This window comes from Hemiscyllium ocellatum, chromosome 43 (genome assembly GCF_020745735.1).
Source record: "Hemiscyllium ocellatum isolate sHemOce1 chromosome 43, sHemOce1.pat.X.cur, whole genome shotgun sequence".
NCBI classification, from domain to species: Eukaryota; Metazoa; Chordata; class Chondrichthyes; order Orectolobiformes; family Hemiscylliidae; genus Hemiscyllium; species Hemiscyllium ocellatum.
This window is the reverse complement of record NC_083443.1, coordinates 12,034,720-12,054,056: the sequence shown is the minus strand read 5'-3', so window position 1 is coordinate 12,054,056 and position 19,337 is coordinate 12,034,720. Positions and strand designations below refer to the sequence as shown.

The following is a 19,337-nucleotide window of genomic DNA, read 5'->3' as shown; positions in this document are numbered from 1 at the left end:
CCCATGGGAGACTGATTAGCAAGGTTAGATCTCATGGAATACAGGGAGAACTAGCCATTTGGATACAGAACTGGCTCAAAGGTAGAAGACCGAGGGTGGAGGGTTGTTTTTCAGACTGGAGGCCTGTGACCAGTGGAGTGCCACAAGGATTGGTGCTGGGCCCTCTACTTTGTTATTTACATAAATGATTTGGATGCGAGCGTAAGAGTTACAGTTAGTAAGTTTGCAGGTGCACCAAAATTGGAGGTGTAGTAGACAGCGAAGAGGGTTACCTCAGATTACAACAAGATCTTGACCAGATAGGACTATAGGCTGAGAAGTGGCAGTTGGTGTTTAATTCAGATAAATGCAAGGTGCTGCATTTTGGGAAAGCAAACCTTAGCAGGACTTATACACTTAATGGTACGGTCCTAGAGGGTGTTGCTGAACAAAGAGACCTTGGAGTGCAGATTCATAACTCCTTGAGAGCCACAGGTAGATAGGATAGTGAAGAAGGCATTTGGTATGCTTTCCTTTATTGGTCAGAGTATTGAGTACAGGGGTTGGGAGGTCATGTTGCGGCTATACAGGACATTGGTTAGGCCACTGTTGGAATATTGCATGCAATTCTGGTCTCCTTCCTATCAGAAAGATGTTGTGAAACTTGAAAGGGTTCAGAAAAGATTTATAAGGATGTTGCCAGGGATGCAGGCTCTGAGCTACAGGGAGAGGCTGAACAGGCTGGGGCTGTTTTCCCTGATGCGTCGGAGGCTGAAGGGTGACCTTATAGAGGTTTACAAAATTGAGGGGCATGGATAAGATAAATAGGCAAAGTCTTTTCTCTGGGGTTGGGAAGTCCAGAACTAGAGGGCATAGGTTTAGGGTGAGAGGGGAAAGATATAAAAGAGACCTAAGGGGCAACTTTTTCATGGAGAGTGGTATGTGTCTGGAATGAGCTGCCAGAGGAAGTGGTGGAGGCTGGTACAATTGCAACATTTAAGAGGCATTTGGATGAGTATATGAATAGGAAGGGTTTGGAGGGATATGGGCCGAGTGCTGGCAGGTGGGACTAGATTGGGTTGGGATATCTGGTCGGCATGGACGGGTTGGACCGAAGGGTCTGTTTCCATGCTGTACATCTCTGACTATGACTCTGTGCAGGTCATGTGAATTTGCCATGCTAAATTGTCAGTAATGTTAGGTGCATTGGTCAGGGGTAAATATAAGGTAGGGAATGAGTCTGGGTGGGTTACTCTTTGGGGGGTCAGTGTGGACTTGTTAGGTCGAAGGATCGGTTTCCAAACTGTAGGGAATATAATCTAGCTCTTATATCTCTCCTTCAGCTTTTCTTCTATTCTGGCAATGTATTATCTCTCAGCTTCAGCATAAATACCTAATTCTTTCTAGCTACTAACAGTTTGAACAATCACTGACTGGCTGAAAACATTTAGTTCTGCATTAGCAAATTGCGTGAGTTGAAGGAAAGTTAAGGTCCTCTATTCCTTCTCAATGATGTGCGATAGTGTGGCACAGATCATTGTTGAGTTGTCCAAACATGGACTAAGAGGGAAGTGGTTTTTAACTGAATGTGATAGTCAATTGATTAGGAATCTGGTGATCCAACCACACATGTAGCCATGCCTCAGACATCCATTTTGCATCTGGTTCTTCACCATGATCCCAAGAACCTCATTTTGTTTTGAGTGATATGTACATAGTTGTACCAGCAATTTGTTTTAGTACTTATTCCTCCATTTTGTTTTTACTTTTATGGCTGAATATCATAGAATAAAGAAAGGGTGGAGACAATTCACTTGAATCTTGGGAATGCAATTATTCCCATCTGAAAATACTGAAATGAAGGCTGGCAAGTGCTGGTGACACTTTTTAAATCTCAGTCCCTTCAAAAATGAAGGTGTTTTGTCTAAAGTTGGACAGCTGAATCCACCATTTATACAACTAGCACTATCCATATAAACTGGATGTGGTAACTGCTTGTGCAGCTTATTGCATCTGCAGTATTTTCTCTTCCAAGAAGTGTCTAACAGTTCTGAATATCGGTCCACAATTGTAATACTGTTCATTCTGGACGAGGCGCTTGGCTCAGTACCTTGAATAAAAGCATTTCCTTGATGAAAGGAAGAACTGGTTGCCTAGAGACCAGATAGACTGGCAGATCTCCATTGTGGTAATAAAACAGGTTTTGAATAGTTTTGTGCAAGTTTCAACTTATCCAGATATGCACCAACTGCTAAACATCATTAAAAATGTCAGAGCACTTGGTTGCTTGGAATTGCAGGATTGTCATGTTGGCAAAGGCTCTGCTGTGTTTAGCCATCACTCTGGAGTGCTAACTCTGTGCAGTTGAATTGGTCTCTTCTTTCTTGTTTACATTTCATATCCAGTGGATTTTTGAATTAATACAATGTAAACACTGTGGATTCACCATTGGACAGGATCAGCAATTGTGCTTCATATCTGATACCAGCAACCAGCGTATAAGTGATATAGCTGCCCTTGTTGAGAGACAATTCCTGTTTAGCCCACCTGTCTGTCTTTGAATGATATATGCCCTACTCTCAGGATGTTTACTGCATCTCTACTCGATGTTGACTTTCCTTTGAGACCATTCTAATCATTTTGTACATCAGCGCACGACAATGGTGTGTTCTCAATTGAAGAAAAGAGCTGGAAAATTGGCAGGTGTTTTATTGTTGACTCTGGAAATGAAATAACTGCTCCTCGTTTGCTAACTTCCACTACTGCCCCTTAGCCTAATTTGAGAAATTAATATCACTCTAACGTGTTAAATAGATTTTAAATGGATTCTGTCATGATAGAAGTGCCAGTGTACCTCTTTCTCTAATGATTGTATGTGACAGACTGCTCCACTTTTTGAATAAAATCAATATTGGAGAGACTCTAGCCTGTCAGCATCTATGGAGAGAAATCCTTTCTGTTCAGTTCTGGCTGAAGCTGACACTGGCAAAGTGTATTGCTTCTTATTGTGAGTGTTGTTAACATACTTTAGTTCTGTCACCAAAGGTTTATGTTCCCTCTGCACAAATCATGCTTTATATTTGGTGATAGTTTGGAAGAAAAATTTATTTCAGTGAGTTGCTAAGTAGTGCTCATAGGGAGATGTTAAGGTCAAGGCCAAATTACACCCTTCAGCTTGTTACAGAGGAGCGACTGGGAAACTAGTTACTCCTGGTCTACTGTGTCTTGATGCGGAGGCTTGCATTTGCCTGACTCGATCTCAAATGCTAAGGTATAGATTGAACGTTTCTTTCTCTGATTTTTTTTTTAACCTCCAAGTTTGCTTTAACCTTTGCCTAGAAAGTATCATGTTTGTCATGTTAGTTGGAGGCTGCGTTCTTAAAATCCCTTGCATTACATGCAACAGAGACACCTAGTCTTTATATTAGCATTTATAATTAGTTTGAAGTGATCTTTTGTGTGTTGCTTAAAAGTAGAGATTCCAGAAATGCTGGTAATAAAATCTGCATCTGAATTATGTTTGCACATTTTGCTTTTAACTTGTTGCAGTAAATCTGAGGGAAAGCATCACTTATAAATGCTGTTTCAAAATGATTTTCCTTTTTAAGCCAGTAACACTGAGTTATGTTTGGATTTGTACAAAATAAATCAAGTAGACCTTCAAAGACAAATTATCCAGAGTTGGTGAGCAGTATGGGGGAGGGGTCAGATATAGGTCGAGATCCACAGTTTACAAACTTCAAACTTGGAGTGTGACATGCAAAAAATTGATTTCTTATTGATGATGATTACTTAGATTCTTTGTTCTTTTGGTATGTCTCTCAAAGCCATCTCCAGTGTTACTATCGTGAGAAAGCAAAGTTGCTCTCTGTTCTATTCTAATCAATAAATTCAGACTAAAGGTGGGAAAAGCAACTGGTCAGCCAGCATTTTATTTTCTTTTTTGTAAAGTTGCCTCCATAACAAGCTCTGGTTTAATCACTTTGGGCGTATTGTATGATTGTCGGCAATTACATTTCACAAATAAGATATAATACTCCTGTTGGTCATGGAAGGAGTGCAATTCATGTTCAACAGAATGCTATCACAATATCAAGGGGTGAATTACAAGATCTTACATATTCAACATATGTTCAGGTATTCTATTGATTTGGGGTTATTTCAATTTTGAAAGAATTGAAAGAGTAGGTCAAGAAACTATTCTCTAGTGTGAGCTCCAGAAGGTGGAGATATGATCTTTATAAGTGGGCCATTTAGACAAGAATTTGATCGTATATTGTTAAAAGTATTATTAAAGTATGGAACTCAAAGCAGTAGCTAGTTTAGTTAATAAATCAATAGATTTTTGGGGGCCAAATGTGTTGAGAGGTATGGAGTTGAACCCTGATTGGAGTTGAGATACAGAACATCCATTATCTCTCGCTGGAATGGGATTGAGGGACTGAGTGAGCTGTTCCTATGGGAAAACTCATAGTCTTCAGTGAAGTGAACTCTGTTGACAATGTGCTCAGCTCAGTGACTGACTATGCAATGAGCCTCAAAGTGACAGTCTGGTAGGTTTATACTAGAGGTAGACTGTAGATGTCTTGAATTCTGATGGAATCTGTAAACTTCACCACCTGTTTTTGTTGAGAACATTTCTAAGTCAAACAGCTCACTGAAAAAAAAGGTTTATTTTGTAATGACTGCTGGTCAATTATTCCCTTACTAAATGAACATATAACTTGTTATTATTACAGAAATTCAATCTACAAATTTGATTGACATTCCTGTAGGTCTGTTCACATCTGCAACCTTAGCTGAATGAAAACATGGAATGCAACTGGACTGTAACACTAAATCTTTGACAGCTGAGCTTTACTGCTATTGTATAGGCTGTGACTAGGCTGCCATTCTATTTAACAACCATTTGCAATGTTCCTGAGAGGTGCATAGGTTGGCAGGTCTCCAAGGCTTCAATGCGTCTTAGAGTTTGTTGTGGGAAAGCCAATTTAAGTCAAAATTAAGATGGAATTAAAGCTAATATCCAGAAGTAACAAATCCTGATCTTAGAATCAATGTTAGGCTAACACCATTAAAGCTCAAGTTTGTTTTTCCACAACACATTTTTGTCCCTCAGATGTAAGAAGAAAATGTTCTCTGGAACCTTATTTTTAAATTCTTAAATAAAATTAAAGAATGAAAGCAACTTGCAACCAAATTGCTCCAAATTAAATTGAGTAAAATCTAGTAGAAGACCAGAACAAAACTTGAATCACATTATTTAAGGTGATGGAAATATTTTGAGTTCTAGAGAGGAGGCTGAAAGTAAATGATCTGAGGCTGAATATTCCCCAAGAGGTATTCCTGTCTGCCTTCAGATGCCTCATTTAGAGAGATGCTGAAGAAAGCCTAGATACTGAGACTATGTGTGAAAAGATGGGTTTGGCCATTTTAAATGAAAATTGTTTTCTCCAGAACAGCAATATCTTAATCATTCTACCAGATTGCTTGTTCTAGTAAGATACTGAAATATATATATTATTCTCTCTCTGAATTGCTGTTGTTTTCCTAGGTTAACATGTCCCTCTTTCTTCCTTTTTCTTTTGTCTCTCCATAGGGTGCTTCTGAGAAAGATATTGTCCACTCTGGTCTTGCATATACCATGGAACGCTCAGCAAAGGTATGTACGTGAAATACATTAAGCAAAGGAAGCTATAATAAAGGGTGGAGATGCCATAGTCTTATCAGATCATAAGGTTACTGTCTCATTACAGAGACAACTAGTAGTGTTTAACCTGAGGATCACCACTCCTTAGGGGTAAACTGGAAAAGAGTCCTGCATGGTAACCACGCCCAATACACGAATTGAGCCCATGCTGTTGGCATTACTCTACATTGCAAACTCCTCTATGGTGGTAAATTCCACATTTAAGTATTTGAAATTTATTCTGAATTCCTTTTTGTTTTTTTGGTGACTGTTACCTATTCATAGCCTCTAGTGGTCTTCCCCATAAATGACAACACACACAGACTACACAATATCAAAATCTTTCATTATTTTCAAGATATTCATTGAGCTAGCTTTCTCTTTTCAGTATCTTTTTAGTATCTTCTGTTGGGTATAACCCCCACAGTTCCATTATCCTTAATTCTTTCAAAGTTGCTATATCTGGTTTATAACATGGTAACTACTCTAAATGTGGTCTAACAAAAATTCAAATACAAGTTTTTAATATAATATCATTTTTATCCATCTAGAAAAAAACTCCTGTGCTTGGCTAGCTTTTCTTATGGTCTCATTGACCTGCGTCACCTTTTTTCATTCTGTACTCAAATCTTTGATCTTCCTCTCTGTTTAGATTCTGCTCCATGTAATATCACTTCCTTATATTTCTTATTAAATGCAATACTCCCCTCTAAAACATTTTGCCCATTTTGTTATTTCTGAAAAGTAACATTGTCTCATGTTTTCTTGCATTCACCCGAGTATTATGTAGAGTCATAGAGATGTACAGCATGGAAACAGGCCCTTTGGTCCAACTCGTCCATGCCGACCAGCTATCCCACCTAACCTAGTCCCATGATATAGGTTTAATTCCAAGATCTAAAGTAGTCATATAAATAACACTTCTAATCAATATAGAGGTCATAACTTCAAAAAGCTACTTGAATTTCCAATGATTGGAAGGGTAACAAGTTGATTCTAAAACTTGTAACAAATGAATTAAAGGCAATATTGATTCATCCTATTATGCTGTTTATAATCTGAACTCCAGAAAAGACCCCCCCCATTTAAATTTTCACATGACAAAAATCCTTATGCCACAGATATTACACTGCTTTTTAAATAGAACAGTTCAATCTTCAGGAACCCATTCCAAGTTATTCTTGGCTCCCAAGATCCATGTTACTTTTTTTTCCCTTCCCCATCTGGGTAATTTCTAATTCCCAGGACTGACTGACATTGAGGGTTACACTAGAGATTCCTTCCCTTTAGTCCAAGCTAGACAAATCTTCCAACCTACTTTTAAATCCTTCGGAACTATGTTTCTTCAACCTGAATGTGGACTCCCAACCAAGTTCTCTGTGAACAACAGCATTATCATTTTGTTTGCTTCAGATGTAAGATTAGTTGCCTCCATCTCCTGCTGTCTGCCTTTCACATGGCTGCAGACTGAATTGTCAGTGATGTCTTGGCAACTTTGTAATCTGACACTACTAAGAATGTGAATGAACATTTTCTCTTCCCAAAATTTATCTTGGCAGCAGTGTGAATCATATGGGCCTTGAATTCAGGTAGAAATGCTAACTGGTGTCACTCTAATCTGCTCACTTTATGGAATTGCAGCAGTTTTTAAAAACTCATTTTAAAATCGGACATTTGTAATATCTCCCCATGAGTCTTGGAAATTAAGTCTATTTGTAGTCGGTACAACTGTTCTTACCGTTGTCTACAGATGTCAGCATCTTTAACCTTGAACAACAAAGTCACCCAGGCATCTTGTTGGGCAGCATTCAGAATGGGTTCATTCCTCCACTTTGTCTTAACGACACATTCCCAAAACATAACCTTAATTTTGAGCTTGTAACATGATAATAAGTATCTCAGCACTGATCCTTATGGAATCCTACATTTCAAATTCTATTACTGTGAAATGCTGTCTTATGCTCATGTTCCCTGTTTGCTCTTTTACAGGTAATTGTGTCCATTTTATCTAAGCACATGCCTGAGAGTTGGCACCTTCATCAATGCAACTCTCCATTACTTCACTGAAGTCTCTGAATTGTAGCTTACCTGTATTTTCTAGCTCGGAGGCAGAAGTGATTAGCATTCTGTCAGCTGTACCTTGAGTCCCTTGCTTAAGGCACAGAATTAGTATATGCCATGATATAACGCTTGTTGGGTGTGGTGACATTATATTCTGTCTATTCGTGTGAGTAGACAAATTTATATTATATAAGAAGAGTTGAGAAATGTTGGGTTGGGTGGTGCTTTAAGGCACTGCATAAAGTCTGAAATTCTCTCGCCTTTTTGTGTTACGTCCTTACCTCTAGCAGTATGACGACTCTTCAGCTTGTTTGTAATTGTCCAAGTGCCTGGTTCTCCTGGTATTGCGCACGTAATAATTGGCCCCACAAACACTATTTTCTGCTTCATAATCTTGTAAATTTTAAATCGTGGATTGTTCTTCTGTGAAGGACTTTGTCTTCCATTTCTTGAATCTAACTTCACTATTTCTAAGAGGGTCCTTCACTGCCTGAGGACTGTCTTGAAGGAGAATTGATCTTGGGGAACCTTTACCCCTGAATAAGTCTACTAGATCAGATTTGTTTTTATTATTTAATTACTGTTAGTAGAATCCTGTGCACAAATTAGTTGTGAAGTACTTTACAACATCCTCAGATCAAAGAAGATGCTTTTTAATTGCAATTTTTCTATGTAGAGCTGTAAACTAGTTTGAGATTGAACAGATGTCTCTCCAAATTTCTCTTTCTAGCCAACTGGAATCTATTCACTTTTAAAACAGACATCGTCCATGTACATTTCTTCCACAATACATTTTAAGTTTTAAGGGTTATTCCCTAATGTGTTTATAAGCGGAAGCTACATTCTAGGGGATTTCAAATACAGGAATGCGATTTATTTTGGCAATTTCTGGCCTGTGCTCCTGATGAAGGGCTTATGCCTGAAACACTATTTTCCTGCTCCTCAGATGCTGCCTGTCTAGCTGCGCTTTTCCAGTGAGAGTTTTCATTGAGTCAAATGCTAAAGGAGGACAGATGTTCTATTTGCATAAACTCTGCATTGTTTAAGAAATTTGATTGACATGGATTCTATGCACTTTGGAAGAAAAAAATGCAGAGCAATTGAAAGCATCCAAGCTGTGGCTCACTGTTAGCATGTCTCATTCTGCCTCCTAACAGACTCCGTGTAAAACAGTCTGTGCACTGCATCCATATGATCTCCTAAGCTAAGTGTGTCATCTTAAAGGCCTGTAGACTGACTATAGCCTTGGAATCTCCAGCTATTCTCTTAGTCTGTTCGGTTTACTTCTAACAATTGTTTTATTTAATCCCTCTCAATAGATGTTAAGAGCACTCTGCTCCAAACAGATGGCTTGTAATCGCTTCAGAAGTAACTGTTTTAATTACATTCTGTAAATCCCTTTCCATTTTGAGAAAAAGGACATGACAAAAGTACTCCTCTGTTAATTCCTTAAAATTGCATGTTTCATTATATGTGACCTACTTCTTTGGTTTGGGCACATGTATCTTATAAACCCTTTAGAATGACTAGCATTCCCAATGCTGGGAGTGGGGAATGGATGCCTCCCTACATGAAACAACAGAGACGGTTTATCTAGAATCACATGATGAGTTTGCCCACTATTAGTGGGGATTACACAAACGTAAGTAATATGTTCTGATGGCTTCCTTGCACTAAATTTGCAAAACTGTTGAGTTACTTGACAAGCCATTGAAAACAACCAGCAAACTGTAAAATTGGCCTACCCTCCTGCCCACCAAGCTTGCCAAGGACAAATTAAGGAGTGCTTCATGATGGGGACTTGTTCTGATTTGTTTAGACACTTAGAATTATTCTTCCAAAACACCCATGCTTGTTAATTTTGAAATGTTCAAATTTTAAGTGTTGCTTTTTGGAAAGAATCCTCTGTCCAGCATTGTAATACAAGTGAATAGCAACCTGTTAAACAAAGGCAGCTCTGTGTTGTAGCATTTTTCCATTCACAAAAATCTCTTGCAACAGTTTTCTGCCGTGAATGGAGAGCAAAATGCAAAATTACAATAAAGTGGAGACTTTGCTCTTAGGAGAAACAGATTATGATCTTCTCTTCCCCCTCCAGTTTTTCTTTTAACAATATCCTTGCTAATGCACTTTCTAGGACATGTGACTGCACAGTGAGCCAAGGTCTTTAGTAGATAGTACCTGGACACACCTGGTATGACTTAGGTCACTATTGTGACTTGCAAATTATCTTCTAAATTAAAAATGGAGGGCAATTGTGTTGCAGTATTTGTGTCCCTACCTCTAAGCCAGGAGGTAGTCAAGTCCCCCCCCCCTGCTCCAGGAGTGTGTGATATCTCCTGACCACGTTGATTTTTTTTAAAAAAGTGCTTAATTTAAAATGGTGAGTATTAAGAGTGGGTAGGAGAGTGATGTGCCAGAGGCTGTCATTGCTGTAGAATTAGTACACTTTTGGGATTGAGAAGAAGAAAAATGTAAGGATGCAAGCCTTTCTGCTAATTTTGTTTTTTTCCATCTATTACAGCAAATCATGCGCACAGGGATGAAATATAACCTGGGCCTGGATTTGAGAACAGCTGCCTACGTCAACGCTATCGAGAAAGTCTTCAAGGTGTACAATGAGGCTGGTCTGACATTCACATAGAGTTTGCACCGTCCGTCCCTTAGGAAGCCCCCACCTGCCTCGACTTTTCCTCAGCCTAACATGTCAAACGTTTACACAGTAAAATTTTCTTTCCCAATGGTTTAAAAAGTAAGGAACACTTCTTCTCCAATAGGAGCTGCCAGAATTAGTGAATAGGTTAAATAATTAACATAACCCACAAGCCAATATTAAGGCTTATAGAAATCTTTATGATCTCGCACTGCTGGCAAGTGGGAGCCACGTTAACATTTTACTTAAGGGAGGAGCTTTTCAATGCATAGCATCCAATTTGTGGTCTCCAGCTAGCAAACCCCCTTAGCAATTTTATTAAATTGACAAATATGCTCACGGGAGATTCTAAAGCCTGTTTGCTGTCTGGTCATTTGATTGTCATTTGTTTTCACTGACTCTGTTTGTCCCAGGTGTCACAAGGTTATCTGTAGCACTTCTATCAAAATTCTATTATTTTCGGCTTCTGTTGTGTATCAAGCGGAAAAGAACCATATCCGTTTGGGATAGTTAAGCTTTTGCCAGAATGTTTTTTTTAAATTGGTTTGCTATAATTTCATATTTTGATGACTTATTTTAACAAGATATCTTAAATGAGCAAAGTGCTCCTGGGTTTCAGAGAGCTAACATTACACTATTTCTCCTTCCTAATTATGGTTTGTTGACCTTGCTACAAAGTTTACTTGTGCATTTTGGGTTAAACGTCAGGCTGTATTGTGACACTGGCCGTGATGGGATAATGGTAGGAATCGTTAACTCCAGGAGCTTGAAGTGGAGAGGGTACATGCACATTAGACAGCACACTTGTATTGTAACACGTGGCCATGGTTAGGGTTCTATTTACATAAAATGGATCTAACTTCCGTTCAGTGAAGTTGGCAAAAGAGTACGTGGAAGTAAGGATGAGGGGGTTTGCAGAGAAGTGCAATTTTTTTGAGTAAAAGCTGTTCTCAGCCAGTTTTTATCTTCCTTTTGTCCATTTACTTATGTAGCAAAGAAGTCAATGTTGTTCAAATTGCATTTACATTATGGTACAGTGACCTTGCTCTTGTGGTTTCAGAGGAACAATGGAGCAGTGCATTTAGGAGCCCTGACTAATGAGCCCATTAGTGGAAGCACTTAGTGTGGTCTCAAAATAGACATTACTCTGGTATTAGGAGAGTGAAATTCAGAAAACAAATGAACACTGGCAATCATGGCTTTCAAATAACTTGTGCAGCTATATATTTTTTGAATTAGTGCTATGGAATCCAGCCTCCATTATGAATAGGACAGAACACCCATAATCAGAAACCAATACAAGTACAGAAGCAACTTTACTATAAATCTGTCTTTTTATAAAAGCATTTTCTCTAGATAGAATATTCATTTGCAACTGTAAAGTCAGAAGATTTTTTTTAGTTTTTTTTTAAACTTATTTGAAAGTTTTCCCTGTGCTTTGGAGGTCAAATATGACTTCCCAACTTTGTGCAGCAATTAGGACCGTGAGCACATTGAATTTTGTCTGCCTTATTGGAAAACTGCAGCTGTCTTTCATCAAAGTTCCCTTCAGTCCTGTCTCAAACACTTTATATAGATGTAAAAGTTTTTTTTTCAAATTACAATCCCCTATTAGCAGTATGTGTCTATCTGGTAAACCCTGTAGAGTGGCTTCAAGTCTTCTGCACAAGCAAGTCAGGGGAATGGCATCTTCTGGCTGTGTGAATGACATGGGTGTATCCAGTGTAGTACCATATGTTGCAAAGATAGTTTTGTAGATTGCTCAGGCAAAACACTATAACAGCACCTGATCTTTTTAAATTTGCCAGTTGGATTTGTGACTATGCACTTTCACAGCATTAACCAGATTTTGAACTGCCCTGATCCGTTTGTTAAAATGGACAACTTAAAAATCGTAAGCTGCAGGATACTGCTAATGTTGTCATCTTCTGTGGATGTTTTGTAGCCGGTTTCCTCCTCCTGTCTAGCTCTTGAGACCTTGGTGAATGTTCAGAATGGAATTGTGTATGACAAAAGGAGACGAAAGTATGTTTCAAAATTCTGTAGGATTAAGCATGTCAAATTTGTCTGTTTTTGGCATTCCCCTTTCTGGGTGCAATCAAGTGCCAGATGAACCTTTTTTTTTAAATTTTGTTCTTTTCTACATTCTTTGTAATTGCATGAAGGTAAATTGACAGATTATTAAATTCTTAACATTTCAGAAGTGTCGGTGCATAATCACTAAGTTTTCTTACATTAATCCTCTCTTTTGCTTTGGTGACATTGGGCAGCATTAATTTCAGCACAGTTTCACCATTTGAGACTCACTGCTTTATATGTCATCGATTACTGAGCATTCCTGGGTCTGTCTATCTTCAAATTCAAGCCAGGCTTGACCAGAAACTCCGGGTATGTAACTTGTTAAAAGGGATGAAGTCACATAATGGGAAGAACATGCATATAATTGCCAGAGGGGCTTAATCTTTATAACTTTAACAAATGGAATACCTTTCAAAGATATCCTATTCTGTGAGCACGACCCAAGAACTAACTATATGACAAACCAGAGATGGATTAATAAAACAATAGGGAAAATCAGTGGACTCAACTCCTTTAGAAGGCAAAATAAAACCGATCACCAAGCCAATCTCTCTCATTTTAAAAAAAAAGCAGGTGAAGAAGCTAAGAGGAAAGTAGAAATTAATATTATAGATGCCAAATGACATTTTAAAATGCAGCTAGAGAAGCAAGATCTCTGAAGCATGTAAACTGGATTTAAAGGATGAAATATTTAACATGTTAAAGGTTACTGTCTGGAAGGTTTATTAACAATGCTGAGGTGATTTTGAAATCACTTGATTGAATACTTGGGATAGGAATCTTAAAGTAGCTCAAAACTAGAAAATTTCCCTGAAAACAAGATTAGAGGTCCATGTGAGACGATAGATGTGCAATAATCAAAGGGAGTGTGTGAATATACAGGAGGTCTGTGGATTGGAAATGAGCTAAATCTTAATTATTTTAGAGGCAATAAAACAAGTCTGAGCAACAGTGGATTTCTCGATTTGTTTGACCTCTGAACTACTTCAGCAAAAATCAGCTTGCACACTACTCCCAGAAAGTATTAGTGTCACTTGCAGCAGTTTGTGAACTTGCACATTTTAAAGTTTGAATTTGGGAATTGCTTACTGTGCTACAAGTTATTTCCATGATATGGATACCATGATGGGACAGTGTAATTTCCTCATTTTGTCTGGACACCATGCTCATCACTTACTGCAGTCAGCCAGTGTGAATCATGTTTGTTTTATTATTTTGCCCACCTGATTTGTCATTTCAAACAATATTGTCTCACTCCCTGAAACCCACTCGCACGCCCCTTCACTGTTTGATCACACAGCATTGCCTTTTGTTTAGGGCACTGCTTGTCACAGGCCATTTGGGTGTTTCCTTTCTTCCTGGTGGTGGAAATTTGAATAGAGATTTGTACACTTTGTGTCTCTCTCTATCTCACACCTGCGCGCGTGCGTACACACACACACACACACACACACACACACACACACACAACATGGGTGCTGGGGAAAAAAAATAAGCACTGCCGTAGTTAGGTGATAGTGTGGGAAAAGGGAGGGAAAAAACCCCACTTGCGTACTGCTACACCTGTAATCCAGTCACGTGGTGCTGGGGTGTTGGTGTGCTCATTGTGCTGCTGATGTGACTGGATGCTTCACTCCTTTCTCGTTACTGGCACGCAAGAGATGAGCAAATTGGAGTTGCACGTTTACATAGATAACGAGGAGCAGAAAGAAAGATCTTGGTATAAATTGTCAATTTGACAGTATGTTTGTATCAGATTCCTATATTAAATGTTGTAAGGGCTCGGCAATGAACTTGTTAAAGTGGCGTCAAAACATGGATAATTGGATAGCTTCAAAATGGTGTTTTTCACTTTAAAAATTAAATATTGACACAGTTTCTTTGCCCCTTAAAACTAATGTGTCAGTATATGTGTAACCAGAGCACTGTTTTTCTTTTTTTTTAAACAGCTCTATATAAATTTTATCTCAATAAAGCTTTTGAAATTTTTTCTGGTTTTCTAACATCATTTGAAGGAAATCTCATGAGTAGAAAATACATAAGCTAAAGGGGAAAAAAATGCCTGAACAGTGTGCTGGAAATATATTTTCATGGTATTCTCAATCCAAAATTATTTTGAGTCAGTGCTACAGGCTGGTCAGGAGCAAAAAATAAGCCAAGGAGAGATGTGAAGGAAGGGATCGGGAAATGGAAGAAGAAAAGAGTGGAAAGTATGGTGGAATTAAAATAGAGAATTGAAAGAGGAGGGTGCAATCCAGCTTTTAGTCAGGAAAATAATCCTGCTCGATGATTGATGGGAAAGAGAGTTAGGGAGTCTAGGGATAGCAAGGTTAAAATAGAGTTTCACAATTACAAGCTGATAAATTAGGAACCGAAATAGGCAATTTGTTCCTTCAAGTTTGCTCTGCTATTCAATAAAATCATTGCTGATCTGCTTGGGTTCCATATTTCCTCGATTTTGAAACTTGATTCCCTTGCCTAACTAGGATCTGTCTACTTCCACTTTCGGGGCAAGGTTATTCAATGTTTCTGTCCTCATCTGGGGCAGAGTTCCAAAATCTCTCAACCCTCAAAACAAATTTAGATTAGATTACTTACAGTGTGGAAACAGGCCCTTCGGCCCAACAAGTCCACACCGACCCGCCGAAGCGCAACCCACCCATACCCCTACCCCTACATATACCCCTTACCTAACACTATGGGCAATTTAGCATGGCCAATTCACCTGACCCGCACATCTTTGGACTGTGGGAGGAAACCGGAGCACCCGGAGGAAACCCACGCAGACACGGGGAGAACGTGCAAACTCCACACAGTCAGTCGCCTGAGGTGGGAATTGAACCCAGGTCCCTGGCGCTGTGAGGCAGCTGTGCTAACCACTGTGCCACCGAGCTGCCGCTCAATCCCCTCCTATTTGTCCTAAAAGGATGATCCCTAATTTTAAGTGGTCCCTTATTCTATTATTCTAGACTCTCCCACAAGAGTAATTATCTCCAAGACCATTCAGGATCTTATTTCAATAAAATCACCCTTCACTCTAAACAGTGGGCGGCACTGCTGCCTCACAGCACCAGAGACCCGGGTTCAATTCCCGCCTCAGGAAACACACACTGTGTGGTGTTTGCTCAATCTCCCCGTGTCTGTGTGGGTTTCCTCTGGGTGCTCCGGTTTCCTCCCACAGTCCAAAAATGTGCAGGTTAGGTGAATTGGCCATGCTAAATTACCCGTAGTGTTAGGTGAAAGGGTAAGTGTAGGGGAATGGGTCTGGGTGGGTTGCGTTTTGGTGGGTCGGTGTGGACTTGGGCCATAGGCCCTGTTTCCACACTGTAAGTAATCTAATCTAAGCATTGAAAACCAACCCAGTCAGTCCAACCTGTCTTTGTATAGCAATCTACTCATTCCAGTTATCAACCTAATTTAACCACCTTTGAATTGTGTCCAATGCGTCTAATCATTAAGAGACCCAAGTGACACAGTACTCTGGTCTTGCCAATGTCCAGTAAGCATTTGATATGGTGCATCATGGCAGAAAATCAAATGTTTGGGATTGATGTGTCTTTGGCAGCATGCATTAGAAGTTGGCTAAAAAGATATGAAACAGACAGTGGTGGGTTTAGATGAGCATTTCTCAGATTGGAGTCGAGTTGAAAGTGGTATTCTATTTCTGATTTTATATTTATGTGGAGATGGGGTTTGAGGATAAAATCTCTCAATTTACAAATGATACCAAACTGGGGAGAAAATTGCGAGGAAGACACTGTGTGACTTCGGAGGCACTTTGACAAGTTGGCCACACAATCAGATATCCAGCAGATGAATTTCAAAGCATAGAAATGAGATAATGTATGCTGATGGAAACAGAAGAATCAATATTTTGGGCATAAGCCCTTCTTCAGGAATGAGGAGGGTGTGCCAAGCAGGCTAAACAGGAAGGGGCGTTGGGAATGCGATAGGTGGAAGGAGGTTAAGGTGAGGGTGATAGGCCGGAGAGGGGTTGGAGGCGGAGAGGTCAGGAAGAAGATTGAATTCAAGAAGGGGGTGCTAAGTCGGAGGGTTGGGACTGAGACAAAGTGGGGGGAGGGGAAATGAGGAAGCTGGAGAAATCTGCATTCATCCTTTGTGGTTGGAGGGTCCCTAAACAGAAGATGAGGTGCTCTTCCTCCAGGCGTCGTGTTACCATGGTCTGGCGATGGAAGAGGCCAAGGACTTGCATGTCCTTGGCGGACTGAGAGGGGCAGTTGGTGTGCAGCCACAGGACGGTTGGGTTGGGTTGGTTGGTGCGGGTGTCCCAGAGACGTTCTCTGAAACGTTCCGCAAGTAGGTGGCCTATCTCCCCAATGTAGAGGAGGCCACATCGGGTGCAGTGGATACAGTAAATGATGAGTGTGGAGGTGCAGGTGAATTTATGACTGATATGGAAGGGAAGTGAGGGGGGAGATGTGGGCGCAAGTTTTGCATTTCTTGTGGTTGCAGGGGAAGGTGCTGGGAGTGGAGGTTGTGTTGGTGGGGGGGCATGGACCTGACGAGGGAGTCGCGGAGGGAGTGGTCTTTCCGGAACGCTGTTAGGGGAGGGGAGGGAAATATACCCTTGGTGGTGGGGTTTGTTTGGAGGTGGTGGAAATGACAAAGGATGATACGATGTATCTGGAGGTTGGTAGGGTGGAAGGTGAGGACCAGTGGGGTTCTGTCCTGGTGGTGATTAGAGGGGTGCATTCAATGGCGGAGGAACGGGAAGTGGAGCTGATGCGGTGGATAGCATCGTCAACCACGTCTGAGGGGAAATTGCAGTCTTTGAAGAAGGAGACCATCTGGGTTGCTCGGTATTGGAATTGGTCCTCCTGGGAGCAGATGCAGCAGAGGCGAAGAAATTGGGAATATGGGATGGCATTTTAACAGGGGGCAGGGTGGGAGGAGGTGTAATCGAGGTAGCTTTGGGAGTCAGTCGGTTTATAATAAACGTCCACGTTGAGTCGGTCATCCGAGATAGAAATGGAGAGGTCTAGGGAGGGGAGCGAAGAGTCTGAGACAGTCCAGGTAAATTTGAGGTCAGGGTGGAAGGTATTAGTAAAGTGGATGAACTGTTCAACCTCGTGGGAGCACGAGGTAGTGCCAATACAGTCATCGATGTAGCGGAGGAAAAGGGGGTCCGTGCCAGTGTGGCTGCGGAAGATGAACTGTTCCACATATCCAACGAAGAGGCAGACATAGCTGGGGCCCATGCGGGTGCCCATGGCTACTCCTTTGGTTTGGAGGAAGTGGGAGATCCCATCCGCCGCCTCCAATCTCATAGTCCCACAATCCCGCATTGCCCGTTTCTACCTCCTGTTAAAATCCACAAACCGGACTGCCCCAGCCGACCCATTGTCTTAGCCTCTCCTGCCCCACCGAACTCATCTCTGCATACCTTGACATGGTCCTGTCCCCCTTAATCCAAGAACTCCCCACCTACGTTCAGGAAACCACACACGCCCTCCACCTCCATGATTTTCGCTTCCCCGGCCCCCAAAGCCTTATCTTCGCCATGGACATCCAGTCCTCCATCCCCCATCACAAAGGTCTCAAAGCCCTCCGCTTCTTCCTTTCCCGCCGACCCAACCAGTACCCTTCCACTGACACCCTCCTTCGACTGACTGAACTGGTCCTCACTCTGAACAACTTCTCTTTCCAATCCTCCCACTTCCTCCAAACCAAAGGAGTAGCCATGGGCACCTGCATGGGCCCCAGCTATGTCTGCCTCTTCGTAGGATATGTGGAACCACCTTTAAGGGCAGCACGGTGGCACAGTGGTTAGCACTGCTGCCTCACAGCGCCAGCGACCTGGGTTCAATTCCCGACTCAGGTGACTGACTGTGTGGAGTTTGCACGTTCTCCCCGTGTCTGCGTGGGTTTCCTCCGGGTGGTCCGGTTTCCTCCCACGTTTCAAAGATGTGCGATTCAGGTGAATTGGCCATGCTAAATTGCCCGTAGTGTTAGGTTAGGGGTATGGGTGGGTTGCGCTTCGGCGGGTCGGTGTGGACTTGTTGGGCCGAAGGGCCTGTTTCCACACTGTAAGTAATCTAATCTAATCTAAAAAAAAGTTCATCTTCCGCAGCTACACTGGCACCACCCCCCATCTTTTCCTCCGCTACATCAATGACTGTATCGGCGCTACCTCGTGCTCCAACGAGGAGGTTGAACAGTTCATCCACTTTACTAACACCTTCCACCCCCAACTTCAAGTTTACCTGGACCGTCTCAGACTCCACCCTCCCCTTCTTAGACCTCTCCATTTCTATCTCGAACGACCAACTCAACACGGACGTTTATTATAAACCGACTGACTCCCACAGCTACCTAGATTACACCTCCTCCCACCCTTCCCCTGTTAAAATGCCATCCCATATTCCCAATTCCTTCGCCTCTGCCGCATCTGCTCCCAGGAGGAACAATTCCAATACCGAGCAACCCAGATGGCCTCCTTCTTCAAAGACTGCAATTTCCCCTCAGATGTGGTTGACGATACTATCCACCACATCTCCTCCACTTCCCATTCCTCCATCCTTGAACCCCACCCCTCCAATCGCCACCAGGACAGAACCCTACTGGTCCTCACCTCTCACCCCACCAACCTCCTGATACATCATATCATCCTTCATCATTTCCACCACCTTCAACCAGACCCCACCACCAAGGATATATTTCCCTCCCCTCCCTATCAGCATTCTGGAAAGACCACTCCCACCGCGACTCCCTCATCAGGTCCACACCCCCCACCAACCCAACCTCCACTGCTGACACCTTCCCCTGCAACCGCAAGAAATGCAAAACTTGCGTCCACACCTCCCCCCTCACTTCCCTCCAAGGCCCCAAGGGATCCTTCCATGTCTGTCACAAATT

General features: G+C 41.4%; 1 protein-coding gene across 1 annotated transcript in view; it reads left to right on the top strand.

The window, feature by feature from the left end:
• LOC132835076 (glutamate dehydrogenase, mitochondrial) overlaps nt 1-12,585 on the top strand; it is an 86,034-nt gene extending 73,449 nt beyond the window's left edge. The window contains exons 12-13 of the mRNA XM_060854359.1: nt 5,579-5,641; nt 10,254-12,585. Of these exons, the coding sequence (XP_060710342.1) occupies nt 5,579-5,641; nt 10,254-10,373 (183 nt within the window). The 3' untranslated portion in view covers nt 10,374-12,585. The remainder of the gene's footprint in view (nt 1-5,578; nt 5,642-10,253) is intronic.
• The last annotated feature ends 6,752 nt before the right edge of the window (nt 12,586-19,337 follow it).